Here is a 15,300-nt window from a genome sequence, read left to right on the forward strand (position 1 = left end):
TTTGAATCCCTAGCCTAGACACGGCCGCCTTTCATCCTTCTGAGGTTGATAAAATTGGGTACAATTAATTTAGGTAAAAGTGCAAATCTGCTCTTTGCCGTGCTACAAAATGGCGGAAGCCGTGGTAGCGAGCAGTATATCAAAACAAGTTATTTTGAGTATATTATTATTACCACAGGCAAGTAAAGCTCAGCCTTTCATCTCACCGAGGCCGATGGTTTCTAACTCTAATTCCTGTTAATAAATGTAAAGTGTTTTCGGTGTACCACAGTTCTATATAATGTCGTTATTAGCCCACTAGGCACTCTGATTAAGCCGCATGCGCACTGTGTTTCAGGTCACGGTGACTGCGAGTGTGGCGACTGTGTGTGCCACAGCGGATGGGTCACTGAATACTGCAACTGCACGACCAGTACCGACACATGTGTTTCCGAGGACGGGGCCCTGTGCAGCGGGCGAGGTGACTGCATATGCGGGAAATGCGTCTGCACGAAGCCTGGGGTTTCAGGTAACACATGTGAGCGATGCCCTACTTGTGGTGACCCCTGCACTTCAAAACGGTAATTTCATGTTTTTCGCCAAGCATAGTAGTGGCAATCGGGGTGTATTGGGGCGGGACTTGGGCTAGTGTGAGTCAGGCCGCATCGCTAGGGCTTATTGCTGGAGAGTGGTGTGAGCTGGGCTACTACTGTACATGCCAGAAAAATATAAATAATCAGCACTTTTCTGTGGCCCACTTATCACTTTACTGTTAGACCAGAAAATGGACAGAGAAGGAAGTCATTTAGTTGGTTGTTCATCGTTTTATACATAAAGTATTTGTTATCCCGTCACGTTCCTGTTGTCCTTGTCTTTATGTATTGTCTTTATGTAATGCGCCCTGATGCCTGCGCTATAGAAGTAAATAAATGACGTATACGAAAAGGGCAAATCCTAACAAGAAGTAATTGATGTTTTACAAATGTACTGCTGTCATTGCATTATTGTCATGTGCTAAGCTGTGTAGCGTGTTGGCAGTGCGCTTTTCTATTTGCAGGAACCCCAGAAGAATGGCTTTGCGAAAAGACATTGTACACTTTAATGCCTCAGATGTTGCCAAAGGGTTAAAGGCGTATTTGTGCCCGACTCACCTTAACCTTTCTTCAGCTTCAAAGTGATTTATCAGATAGTTTATTTCGGCTCACTGATCCATAAAACATACATGAAAACACATTTAGTTACAATTATAAATTAAATGAGCACGTGTTCCATACATATATGTATACACTCAAAATTAAATGATTAACATATTGGGTGAACGCCCTGTATTTAAAACAAAAGACGATACACGTAATGCACTGGCAAAGAGCAACACACGGTAATAAAGTATAGCCTTGGTACCCAAACAATAGTGCATATTTCCCTTTATACAGCAACCCCTTGCTTAGGTGCTGGTGAAAGTAAGTATGCTGCCTTTGCCCCTGCCTTCCTCAAGCAACTGGCAAAGGCAAAAGCCACCTTCACCTCCAAACACGGCAGTAAAACATAAACAGCTGTTTGTTTCCCCTGAATTGCTTATTTTAATTGTGCTTTTAATCTTTAAAAAAATCTATATATTGACTTTTTAGAAATTGTGTTGTTAGATCTGTTGACTTCTTTTACTGTAGGCTCCTATACTTGCATTATCTCTAACATTCTTAGCGTTGTGCGATTTGATTCAGAGTTCGTTTCCCACTCTGCACGCACTGCAAAGCCACACAGAACTACAATTCCCATAGGATTTGTAGTTCTGTGTCACCCTCATATTCCCGCCCCGGTGCGGACGCGCCTGCGCGCACAGGTCAATACAGCGTCAGTCTGCGTCGGATCGCGTTCGCGTTCCTCGTCCTGTCGCATACTCTGTGGATTATGGGAATACTAGAGGTCCTTGCCGCCCAGGATGCTGCTAAAGGTACGCTGAGCAGACACCACGATATGACAGACCAAATCTGCATTAAAACCAACCTACTCAAGGCCTCGCTAATTAACATCAACAAATTGTTCATAATGGGGGAAAACTGTGATCATACTTGTGCATTGCGCAACTCCAAGCCTACATCTGTGATTCTTCCTGACTCTACCGCCACTACACAACTGAGTCTATTAGCCACTAATTTAAATGTCAGCCCTGATTCTGTCAATACACCCACTGTTAATGCTCCACACATCTCCGAACCACCTATAACTATTAATAATAGGATCCCACTGAAAGAAGCCTACACCTCTGATTCGGAACCCAATAGGCCTTACACCTCCCACACTACCAAGTTCCATCTCATAAACACTAGATCTCTAGTTAAACATGCCTTAGAGATTGCCACACACATTGAAGAACAGAATATCGATATGTGTGCTATCTCGGAAACCGGGGCATACACAGCAGCAGGGCCCTCGCTTAATTTAGCCATCCCACCAGGATATGGAAATATCAGAAGTGACAGGTAAGATGGCAGGGGAGGAGGCGTTGCCCTTATACATAAGCTAACCTTTAATATATGGGAAAGCAGGGACTTTGTGATGGAAGGTGTTGATTCCCTTTGTATCAAAACCAGTTTGCATGCTGAGAGTACACTGAATATACTACTAATCTATAAACCTCCAAATGTAACTGCAGACTTCGCGAAAAATATCTCAACCTTCTTGCTTTCCTCTCTTAAAGCTAATGCAAAATACCTACTTATGGAAGAACTTGATTTATGGTTCAATCATAAGGAAGATAAGAACGCACTTGAATTGCACAATTCATCCAAGCACCAAAACACATTATGGGCCATATCCTATATTGGGTGGCTGGTCATGCACTTAACATTAATGAAATTTCAGTATCCCCTTGCCCATGGTCGGATCACCTTTTTGTGAATTTTGCTATCATGGTGGATCCCCTGATTAAACTTAAACACCAAGATAATATTGAAATATTGTACCGTAATCTGAAAAACATTACTCTTAGTAAAGTTGAACCGATTCTTAATACTTTACCCAGCCATCTTAATATAGACACCCCCGAGGATTTAGCCAGAATCCACCAATCTAGAAATCACTGCCAACATCCTGGCCCCCATTAAGAAGAAAACAGCAAAGCCCGAACTTAAGTGTAATCTCTGGTTTACACGGGAATTACAATCACTGATGTCCTTACCCTTAAATTCTACCATGCGTGGAAGGCGTGTGGCCCATCCCTGCACCTTAGCAAATATAAATCCACAGACTCTACTTATAAAAAGGCTGTAATTGAGGCTAAGCAAAACTTTTTCAACAAGAGTTCAAAGTGCCCAGCAAGACAACAAAGAACTCTTCTGCATCTTGAAAGAACAAGAAAGTACCAATCACTCAACAGCAGAGAGATCCATTACAGATAATGCTACCTGGTGTAATGTACTGCAACAAGCTATGCATAAAAACTGCATAACATTATGGAAAAAATAATAACCTAAAATGTAATGAGCATAAGTACTCAGAGTGGTCTTTCCGAAGATCCTCGCTTATTCCAACCTTTAATTTTTCTCCTATTACAGAAGAAGAACTGGAAATCGTCATCAAAGAACTTAACCCACTAAATGCAAAAATGACATCTACACCACCATGTTGATCAAAACATGCTCTCCCACCCTAATCACTTCAATCTGTAAATGTATTAATGCATCTATAACCTCTGGCATTGCACCCCAAGATCTTAAGAAGGCCTGGGTAATGCCCATGTCTCAGTGGATATGCCAAATAATTATAGACCCATCACTAACACTGCTTTTTTACTTAAGATTCTTGATTGTGTGGCCTACATACAGATCTCAGACCATCTAAAGAAGTACCCCATTCTAAACGATCCCCAGTCTCGGTTCCCGGTTGGTTTTGGAACAGAGACCGCCCTTCTGGAACTCAAGTCCAAGCTACTGTCCCGTATGGACCAAAATGAGGCATCGTTACTTATGTTGCTCGATCTCTCTGCAGCGTTCGACCTGGTGGATCACATATCATGTCCACCAGGTTGCACGAAGTCGCACATTTTTCTCCCTTTGCATCTACGTGGGTTTCACAGCCCCCTTATTCACCATGTTAGACCACGAGAACATAATATTCACTAACTACGTAGTTGACACTCAATGTGTCACCCCGCTGTACGGCTCACATAGCCTGGATGAATTGGCCATTAAAAAGTTCTCACTATAATTGAAACTTGGATGGTCCATAGCAAGTTGGCTCTGAACAAATCTAAGACCGAGCTTCTTGTCATTGGATCTTCTCACATAATAAATAAACTTGGTCCAAGTTATGATAGTTTTCAGTTGGGAGAAGAAACTATCATTACTTTAAAAAAGTGAAAACACTTGATGTGACTTTCGAACCAGTAATTGACTATGAAGCAACATGTTAGCAGCCTGGTCTCCTCATGTGCCTACTATATAAAACTATTAGCTCACCTAAGGCCCCTCATAGCACAAGCAAATGCAGAGACCATCACTAGAGCGATAATAGGGTCCAAAATTGATTACTGCTCAAGTCTCCTTATAGGCCTAGTCAAGACTGATGGTAATACACTGCAAGTGTGCCAAAACGGGGCGGTTAGAGTTGTTATGAAACTTAAACGCAGAGATCATGTTACGTCTGCGAGACATGCTCTCCACTGGCTCCTCGTGGAGTCCAGAATTCTGTACAGGACCCTAACCATAATTCAAAAATGTAGACACAGCAATATGCCCGACTACCTACAACAGCTTCTCTCCATGAGAACTAACTTTAGAGCCCTAAAATCAAATAACCAACATCTGCTATCAGTTCCGAAATGCTGAACTGTAAAAGTAGACAACTCAGCTTTTTTCTCCATTGGGCCTAAGTTCTGGAATTCTCTTCCTTTGGAGATGAGAAGCATTGAGTCACTTCAGATTTTTAAGAAAAGGTTGAAGACTCACATTTTTAATTAAGCTGATTCTAATCTTTTATTGATGCTTTTAGTCTCTTTTTCTGGTACTGATTATATCTTCCTAGCTGCTTGTGTGTTATGTGTTGTTAATGTCTTGTAGCCCTCACACCTTAGGGTCCATGGCCGCGCTGTATAAATGTTATAAAGTAAAGTAAAAGTAAAGTAATGTCTTAAGCCACTTTCTCTCAAGATCCCAATAACAACACTTCCCCAATGTCTGCATTAAGTGGGCAAAAGATAACTAAATGTACCGAAGTCTCTCTTTCCCCACAAGGAGAGGTATCTCTGACAGATGGGTCATTTCTCCATCTCAACATCACCGCCTTCTGTGATAACACGTTGAACCTTGCCTTGGTGAAAGCAATCTTATATTGTACATCTGTAACTATTGACAGATACCCAGTGGCAATCCCCCGTCCCCTCCCTCCCACCATAGGGGAGAGAGGCAAGTACAGACTAACTTGAGTTCTTTGGACCATTTTATCCTCTGTGATGTGGGCAAAGAAGTACATCATCTTTGATTTCAATGTATATTTAGAGATCTGAACCAACATTTTGGTATTATCAACACACGCCCGTAAACCCAATTTGTGAAGATCAGATCTAATAAGAGCAAACCAACCTATTTTCAAACAGCTTGTCAGTGACAGCCAGTTTGTAACTAAGACCTATGTCAATTTACCTCCTCTATCGGTCCAGGAATGTGCCAAAATTAAATCAGCCTAAAACGCAAGCGATCGACTAGATATGTTGAGGCACTGTACAAAAGGGTCACATAGACCGATGTAGAATGCAGAACAGACAGCAGCAGAGTCAAAAACAAATTCTATGCTTTCTGTAGTATGTCTGCATTTCTGTAATCCCAAATCCCACACCGATACAGCCCTGCAGGGGTTGCCTTACCCCTATACATCACCAGCATATGGTTGCCTGAGTGCTGTTGAATAGTTTTGGCAAATCTGAAGACAGCCCCTGACACCGACGTGTTTTTAACAGCTCTCTTATCAACGTGTTTATTCCATGTTAACCTATATTAAATCTGAGACCTACATAGTCAGAATTGTCACACATACCAAGTTGGTGACCATCCATACAAATTGAAGGGGATCTCTTTTTGTACCCGACACACGTAATGTAGCATTTGCTGTGTTAACTGTTAAGCCCCTAGCTGTTATAGGGCCTGTATATTCATTAATCAATAATTGAAGAGACTTTAGCATTCTTGCTAGAGGCACAGCATCATCTGCATAATTTAGGGCTGGCAACCTCCTAGTCCCACATCCTGGTACACCTGCATTGATGGATTCCAAACTAGCTGCACATGAGGTGACATACAAAATTGAAAAGAAGAGGGGCCAAACCCCCTTTGTAACCTTAATGTCTTCTCTTAATTCACCTCTGGTTCCATAGCCTGCACGAACCATTGAATTGGTGTGGATAGCCTCTATCATGGAGAGTACGAATGTTGGCACTCCCATGTTACTCACGGTGGACCAGAGGCGATTCCTGTCCATGCGGTCAAATGCTAAATTCAAGTCCATAAAGGCCACGTAGACAGTAGAGCCCATGATTTCCACATACTTTGCCAAGATCAAATATAAAGTGTCTGATAGATAGTTCTAGTGCCCACCATAAAAGTGAGCTGGGTATCCGAGAGAACATCTCTTTCCTGCACCCAGTCTTCCAGTCTTTTTAGTAAGATACCTGCAAACAGCTTAGAGGTACCATCCAATAGAGTCACCGAATGGGATACAGAGGGATCAGATTTGTTATATTTTTTGAATATTGCAAGGATGATCCCAATTTTCCAAGTGGGAGCGAGAGTATTCGCTGTAATTAATGCATTAAAAACCTGTATGAGAACCGGCATCCACAAGTCAGTCTGGCAGAGAAAAATAGCATTGGGGACCCTGTCAATCCATGGAGATTTGTGGTCCCTTTGTCTGGAGATGACATATTCCGTTTCTTCTAGTGCATTTGGGCTTTGTTGACCCTCCACAGAGTGAGCAGAAATGTATATAACACAACGAGCACTGCCCTCACAGGTGTAAAGGGCCTGAACATGATACAGCCAATCCTTTTCAGGGATATGGATATCGGAAACTTCAGTATACCGATATCTCACTCATAACCACTATATTCCAAAACTCTCTGCCGTCCTCATCATTTTACTGAATTGCCATTGACTAATTCCACCATTGTTTAAAGTGAATTAGTCAGTGCCTAGCCCCAACGCATGACACAGAGGATTATAAAGCAAAGGCACAAGAGCAGACACCCAAACACCTGATGAGCTGATGCTGGTTTCTTGAAAAACTATGTAACAAGTCAAAACCTCTGAATAACATGGTGCCAAAAAACATTTAAACAATAGCAGTCACATGTGTTTTAATGTGTCAGTTTAAAGTTATAAATGCAAAAAGGACAAGATTTTGGATGTAACTATGCTGGGTCAGTGGTGTTAGATAAAATGGAGCTACAAGCACAAACAAAAAAAAAGACTAGCTCCAGAAACCAAAAGTGGGATATGCAATAAAAAACTGCCACTGATAGAAAGGGGAAAATAGAACTGAAGGGAAACAGACAGCAGGAGAGGTTTAAAAAGGGCCACATGCAATGAAAAAGTAGAGAGCTAGACCACTGACAACTAAAAAATAAAAATGCACTCTTTTAAGATTTTTTTTATAAAACGTTGTTGCTTTGCAAGCCAGGGTTTTAGTTTGAGATATCCCCATATATGTATAAATATACTCCTAATCGAATAACTGCAGTAAACACAACTATTCCAGAATGGTTTAAGACTGTTTACATCATTCCTTCACCGTACAAATCCATGCACCACCATAAGCTGCTGCTACCCACCTTATCGAATCGGGGCCCCTAGGGTTGAGCGCAATCAGCCCTCACTTCAGCACTTGCGCTGTTCAGCATTTATAAACCATCTCCAGGATTCAAATAAGGGTGCGATACGGAGTAGCTAAAAGCGTCACAAAGTGTGCAGGAACCTCCTATAGGGTATGAGAAACAAGTGCCTAGCATGCCACAAATCTAAGCTCCACGTGAGATGCAAAACATAACTTTATGCTGATTACATTATGTTACTAATGTCTTCTGCCAGTGTTCCATTATACACTTTCCCAGACACACAGACTAAGGGTTTTCTTTTGCAGTGCAAATTCAGTGCAAACTCATTTTTGCAGTACAAAATTAACTTTGCGCCCCAAAAATACACTTTTCACAGTTCCATGAATCAGGGTTTGTGTTGGCAGTGCAAAGTCAGTTTTCAGCAGTGCAAAGTCATGTGCACAAAATTCCATGAATCGGGCCCTTAATGTCATATGTGGCATTCATGATGCGCCTGTACCCAAGTGTTTCTAGGCGATATGATACAAGCAGGGGGAACCAAAGGGAGGACAAAATAATCTTACTAGGCCTTATGTCATTCAGATCGTGCAAGTGCAGAGAAGAGGGAAGGGGAGAAGTGGCAGGGAAAGGGGGAAGTGCAGTTAACTCACAAGTGCAGCCAGCGGGTGGCTCATACGTGCAGAGTGAAGCGACTGTAGGTTTGCAGATACAGACCCTTAAGTGCTGTGGAGCCCGGGGGCAGTATAAGGGCAGCTGGACATGCAGGAGCCTGGGCCCGAGTCCAGAGGGTGACCAGTGCGCAGATCAGTCGGGTGCATCAGCAGGGGAGAGGAAGAGAGAAAGCGGAAGCAAAAAGGAAGATCATGAGTTGCTTCTGGAACCAGAGGTGGTTCTGCTCAAGTTCGAGAGAGGCAGGGGGGCTGTCCCAGATGGTGGCCCCAGCTGAGGAGATAGATCTGCCCCCAACTCTCTGCTTGGAGAAGCGTCTGACCCTCAGAGTTGGAGGTGGATGAGCAGAGAGCTTGCGAAGGAAGTTGTTTTGACGAGAAAGTTGGTGGTAGAGCGGTCCCAAGCCCCAGAAAGCCTTGTGGATGTGTTGCATAGATGTGTGTGTGTGTATGGTACCAGATGGCCTAGGAGTCAAAGGAATCTCCTGGTAGCTGTTGGTGTCAAGCCGACCAGGCTCTACTTGGCTGTAACCAGGAGCTAAATAGCTCCTGGCTCTCAGCAATTTCAAACCCTGGCAGCGGTCCACATGATGTAACCTGCCACATGGCAAGATGCTAATGACAGCCACCCTGACCTATGGATGTTTTAATAGCTAACAGCTGTGCGGATGGCTATCACAATTTGGTTGGCGGGCACTCAGTTAAACATCAGAAAGCGATTTTGCTGAGTATTGAAGATGACTTTCCGCTGCTCTTCAAGTGTCCACCAAATGCGTTAGATAGAAGGTTCCAGACATATTGCTCATTGCCAAGTCATGTTAAATCCACTACCAAAGATTGCAATTGCCAAGTTGTCAATTATCTCCGTTTTAATTACATCCAAGCACGTTTGTCAGAGTCCCTCGTGAGCTTCAGGTATATCTCTTTGGAGCTGAAACTCGCTTGCTTTTGCAAGATTTAATGCCAGCTTAGGTAATGGCGCTAACAAAATGATTGCTGTGGAAGCCAGTGCACTGCCATTTCCCATTTAATTGGTCCTGGCTGCCAGCCTCGGACGGGCCTTCAGGGAAAGGTCGGCACATCAGGCGACTGTGGCACAATTTCCTGCGACTACGTGGACCGGTGTAATTACTTTTAGTGCATTGTAACAGCCGAACGAAATGCGCCATTTCCCATACATGTTTCCGCAAAATACTCGAATATTTTAACGAAATATTCACATATTGCACCAGTCCAGAACTATTGTTTGACCTAACCCAGCCCTGCTGGGTGCTTGCTAAATAAAACCTTGCACGAGAGGAAACATTTGCACTTGTTTGTGCGACGTTTCGTTTCATATAAACATCCAAAACAGATGTTTAGAAAAGCTAAAAAAACGTGCCCCACACGCGGGACATTCCGATCGAGAACGCACGTTTTTGATAACAGAAATCTAAAAAAAAAAAGCATTGACAAAGGCAAGAGCTTTGTTATTGCCATAGGCAGAAACGTTTCACCGATTAAGATATTTTTACATTACAACATGTACATATTGCTGTGTTCTACAAATGAGCTTTATACAATTCAGAACATGTGACCTTTACCTTTTGTTTACAGAACAAAACAATGATAACATTCTACTACTAGTCTTAACATGTTCTATTAAAAAAAAAAAAGAAAAATGAAAAGCTAACTAATAAGGCATGGATTGGGATGCTGTTTTGCGTGAAAGTAACAAAAAAGTTCTTATTTCTCCAGACACTGTTCGACTCATTACTTTTTAGACAGATACTTTTGCAGGCAAAACTGTGTGTTTCAAATCACATAAAAGTGACACGAATTTAGACATGGAACCTGAATGACTGCAAATAAGCCATTACCTTTCAGAGCACTGTTTTAGCATGTGGACATGACTGTTTTAATTAACCTATGATAGCACAGAGACTGTGTAACTGACCATGTACTGCCTGATATGTATCCCTCCACAAATGCCAGGAATCAAATGCCAACCCCACATATATTTTTTATGCCAGTAGTTGTTTCTCATTCAAGCGGGTATCACCACCTCTTAGAGACAAAATTAACAGAGGGGGCGGGGCGGAGGGGCAACACAGTCTTTTCATTGGGACCGATTTACTGATTACAACTGATATAATGTTAGGTGGCTCATTGCAATTGTAAAATACACTTAAAAGATTGTTTAAGGTGCAACCATTTAGTAATTTTGCTGTCAAATCTGTATGTTTATTGACCATATACAGCTCAGCAACGGCTTATGAGATAGGCATGGGTTGTTTTATATATGCATTTATTTAGGGTGAGATATTTATGTCAGCAATATTGCCCAGAAAAATATGAAGTGGTGCATCTTCAGACAAAGCAATTGACATAGAAAGGAAGAAACTAAACAAAAGCATAGACATTGTTTGCACAAGCAGGGGCCTGAATTTCATCAGGCACTGGAGCATAGCATTAGCTGACCCGGATCTATTTCACAGAAATGGAATCCATTTATCAGTGAAAGGGATGGAGCTACTTCACACATGGATCCTGAATGCCTTAGCAACAAGGGGATGTAAGTAGCGCAAGAGTCCTTTTGGGGTAACGCGAGGGGGCGTGAAGCCACTCAGGTGTGGCGGCATCGGCCTGGATGGAGAGAGCCATCAGGCACAGGGGTGCTGCACCAGCCAATGTACAGGTCCCAAATGCACGGACCTGGGAGCTCACGCTGGTGGCACCCTGTGAGCAAGGAAGGGTAACTTCCGGTTCCTGGCCCAAGTGCCCCAAAGTACAGAACTAAGAAGACACTGCACACCTGTTTGTTTTGGAATGTCCATAATACTCAGTTATGTCTATTAGTATTATGTATAATAAAAAGCCAGGGTCTTTTTGCCATCACAAAGCAAGTTTGGCAGTGATGTTTTATGTTTTACTGTTATAGGATAATAAGTGCAAATAGATGTAGTGTCCCGTAAGTCTAGCTGTTCCTCAGTTTATGAGTGAAGTCTGTGTGTGTGGATGGGAATATTTCAAGTTTCCAAACTGGGGTGCAGCATCATATTCCCCGCGCTCGCCCCTGCTTATTCCATCACCGAAGCACTATCAATTGGTTGATGTTTGACAAGTAAATACATCCCTGGGAAAACAACAGTATTTCCACACGCATGCAACACGATCTAGTGTGATATTGGAAGCATACGCAACTCCCTCAGCACCCTTTAGCCCAGGGTTTATAGATATATTACTTTGGAAGAGACACTCTTTTAATTCATGGCAGCAGGTGCGTCCAAGATCGGTATTGTGTCTGGTCTTCTTGTGCGTGTACGTGTGACTGACTACCGCTCCTCAGACACGATGAATAATTTAGCCCTGGGCCGTGTCTCCTCTCTGATAAGAGCTTTGTGCGGCGCGAGAGTTCCTGGTGTTTTGAGTCATCCCACTGTACCTTTGTTCACCTTGTTTTTCGAGGCCACTGTGTTCTTTTGAGCTTGCTATGGCGCAAAACGTCTTTTACGCTCTATGAAACGTGGGCAGTACGTCCGCCATTTTACTGACGCTGCGTGACAGACAAAGATTGATGAGGTGTGTTGTTATTGTTTTCCACAGGAGCTGCTTAGAATGCCATCTGGCTTACACTGACGAGCAGTCACTGGGGGAATGCGCAGAGAAATGTAAACTGGTGGATGCCGCTGTCAGCAGCACAACAGAAGGTTTTTATTTTCACTCGCTTTATCGATGTCCCTTCTGTTTATTTGCTTTGAATAAAACAGACTAACCTGCATAATGCGACTATCACATTGAAGCACACAGTACAGCCACAGGCAACCTTTGCTACCTTTAACAATGAAGTCACATCTATTTTCTAATCTAGTTAAATATATTCTTACCAGTTTACATTATACGGACTGTATTATTGGGGAGGCAATACGGTAGCCCTCATGGAGTCAATGACATGTCTGGATAGTTGAGTTCTCTCATGTGCTATGGGTTGTGGCTAGCATAATTCTCTTAAAAATAGTAGTGTGTGGGCTGTGGCTAGCATAATTCTCTTAAAAATAGTAGTGTATGGGCTACATCTGTTTCCACAGCCCACATCAACGTGTGTGGAGTTGTGACACACGCGGATCACAGAACACACACATAGGACCTGATTCACAAAATGTTTTTCAGTGAGGTTTTCACCTAGATGAACGCTTTTGTAAATCCAGTTCATAGAGTTCTTCTGTCTAAGATCATGGCCAAGTTGCGGGATATTCATCTATCCACTGAGAAGAGTGGGCTTGAAAGACACAAGCCCCCTCTGCCTGAGTGGACAGGAAAAGGCTATGGACTAGCCCGTATTATTTCTGGCTGGCAATGTCCACCCAGTGTTCCATGTGACCGACAGGCAGAAATGTCTGGGGCTACATGGTGGCTCTCCCCCACCCCCACATCACACCTGGGAGATGTTGTCTGTAGCCTACTGACAAGGAATTTGAAGGGTTGCTTGACAAGACTATCCCATGTGCCCTTAATCTCCCCTTGCACAACCTGCACACATGTACATCAGCTAAAGCAGAGTGTAAAACTGGGTGGTGTTTGCCCGGGTCTTCCAGCTCCATTAGCCAACTGTGCACTCAGTGCTGTTGGCACCTGACAGAAGAGCCGCATTAGCACCAGGATGTGACCTAAGGCTAATGTGGCTCAACTGCTTTATCTGCTGGTAGTGTCAAGCGGAGGAGCCCACCGTCATGTTTTGTCCTGTTGGTGGAAATCACCACACGTCACTGTTGGCCTGCATTATTGAATGGTACAGACCGACGGGCAGTAGCCCCAACTACAGTGGTGTGGCCTTCACCTCCCATTTACATAATTTAGCCCCAGGCCCTTCACATTTAAAATGAAGATGATGAATTTCAGTTCATGTAGCCCTGGGTTGCTGGCCTGTCCAATCTGCAGTTTGAGAGTAGCCAGGTTGTCAAACCTTCGCATACGGACACACAGTTCCAAGTGTCCTTTGACCACTGAAGAGCGCCATCAGACACAAGGGTGCAATAGAAGTACTCTGTTTTTTAAATGGAGGGCTCTGCTGCAGAACTGCCAATCAAGAGTGTGTTGAAAATGAGTGCTGAAGAGGAGTTTGTTATATTTCAAATACAAATTTTGTTGCGAATGCCTTGCGGCGTACTCCTGATGCTACAAATCCATCCTTCTTCCTATAATTCTTAAACTCTGTGTCGGGGGTTCCCGGTCCTCGCTAACATGATTCGCCATGCATCTGCCTGACAGAGCAGGGCCCGAGCCTTGTCCCATGGAGTTTTGGGCTGCCTCGAACGCATGATGCAACCGTAGGCGGATTTATGGGGAAGGTTTCATCTTGCAGTTGCTACGTGGGTGGAAATGGATTTAGAGAACGCATGTGCATGGTACATGCCCGCAGCAGAACAGAGATTTACTCACCTTAATCAAATGATTGGGATTATGGGACCTGCGCCGGTTGAACGTAATAGGGCATCGGAATTAGTGCCAGCTTTCAAGCACATAAAGCATTGCGAGGAGTGGACTGGAACCAAGGGCTCTGACCATGGCAAAAGAGTTGGCAACAATGCATCAGAATAGCCTGCAATTCAGAAGGCAATCCCCGAGGGGGCAGGGTGAGGAATTGCCAAGGGGGCGCATTTCAATCACGCAGAAGGAGCAGCAGTGCGATTCTTCCTCTTTCTCCATAGTGGGAACCATGACCTTTGCAAATAAAGGTTTTTCTGAATAACACCTTTTAGTGCATTCCTTATGAATATGTTTCCGTGCATTTCACCCCATCGAGGGCAGATAATGTTTGCAATGAAACAGGCTGATGTGAAGCCGTTAACCTTTGGCGAAACTATTGAAAGAGATCAAGCCTGCGGATTTGTGACCTGTGCAAGCCATTAGCTGTTCGGATAATCTTGCAGTTGGCTCAGACGTCATACCGGGAAGGAATATTTGCCGAAATAATAGTCCTTGACGCATACTAGCTGTTCAAGCTGGACAACCCGGCTGCAAAAAAGGTGAAGCAGGGGTAGACCTCCCCACGATGTCCTGGGTTAATGCTATCCCTCCCTGCAGTGAATGCTTCAGTCAGAGAAAGCATGACGCCGCCCAAACGGTGGTGGATGCAGAACACAAGAGGCTGGAGGCGGCAGAGAAGGGAAGCGCAGGCTGGGAGGAGGATGGTGAATCGCGGCAGGGGTCATAACCTCAGGGGATGTGAAATCTGCAGAAAGGAAGGAGTGCTTTGCAGAATGGAGGCTGTCGAAAGGGTCGACACTGGAATATGCTGCACAAGTACGTGCAAGGGAAGCCGTCCATCCAGGGCCATACTTGGTCCTTCACGATATGGTTCTTTACACAGAAAAGCAGGGAAGCACACAGAGCTACGAAATGGCGGAAGACTCAGGGAGCAAATAGATACAGGCAACTGTAGAATCTGGACCTGGTGAGGTCCAGGCATTCACTCACACGGCCTCACTCATGCAGACACACAATGAGAAGGCGGACACAGGAGGAGGAAGCAACACGTCTTTATTCCTCAAACTCCAACTGCAAACTGAACTTCCCATCTCCCGTCCCTCCCCGTCCCAAAGCCCCATCTCCCTCTCCACGTGATGTGGGAGCTGGCTGCTTTCAGCGACATCACAACAACTTCAAATGAATTGTCTGAAGCGAGAATATCTGATTATAGATTAGACAATAACCCAAATAACCTATCCTGTGCTTTGTCCTTCTGTCAACCAGTTTCTGTTACTCTGGCAGGTAAGCACAAGACGTTCAGAGACTGGATGATGACGTGAGGTTCCTTGTCAAGAATGAGAATAAAATCAGGATGCCTGTTTG

The 15,300-nt window shown here is 43.8% G+C and overlaps 1 protein-coding gene across 4 annotated transcripts in view; it reads left to right on the top strand.

Moving 5' to 3' along the window:
• The window catches only part of ITGB6 (integrin subunit beta 6), a 382,803-nt gene that overhangs the window by 257,776 nt on the left and 109,727 nt on the right, over positions 1-15,300 (top strand). For 3 of the 4 annotated variants that reach the window (XM_069616349.1, XM_069616348.1, XM_069616350.1), the window contains 2 exons: positions 338-560; positions 12,055-12,158. In XM_069616349.1, the coding sequence (XP_069472450.1) occupies positions 338-560; positions 12,055-12,158 (327 nt within the window). The remainder of the gene's footprint in view (positions 1-337; positions 561-12,054; positions 12,159-15,300) is intronic. The other variant, XR_011274731.1, reaches the window with a different exon arrangement.

The sequence above is a fragment of the Ambystoma mexicanum genome, chromosome 9, assembly GCF_040938575.1.
Source record: "Ambystoma mexicanum isolate Mex_15411 chromosome 9, UKY_AmexF1_1, whole genome shotgun sequence".
Lineage (NCBI taxonomy): Eukaryota > Metazoa > Chordata > Amphibia > Caudata > Ambystomatidae > Ambystoma > Ambystoma mexicanum.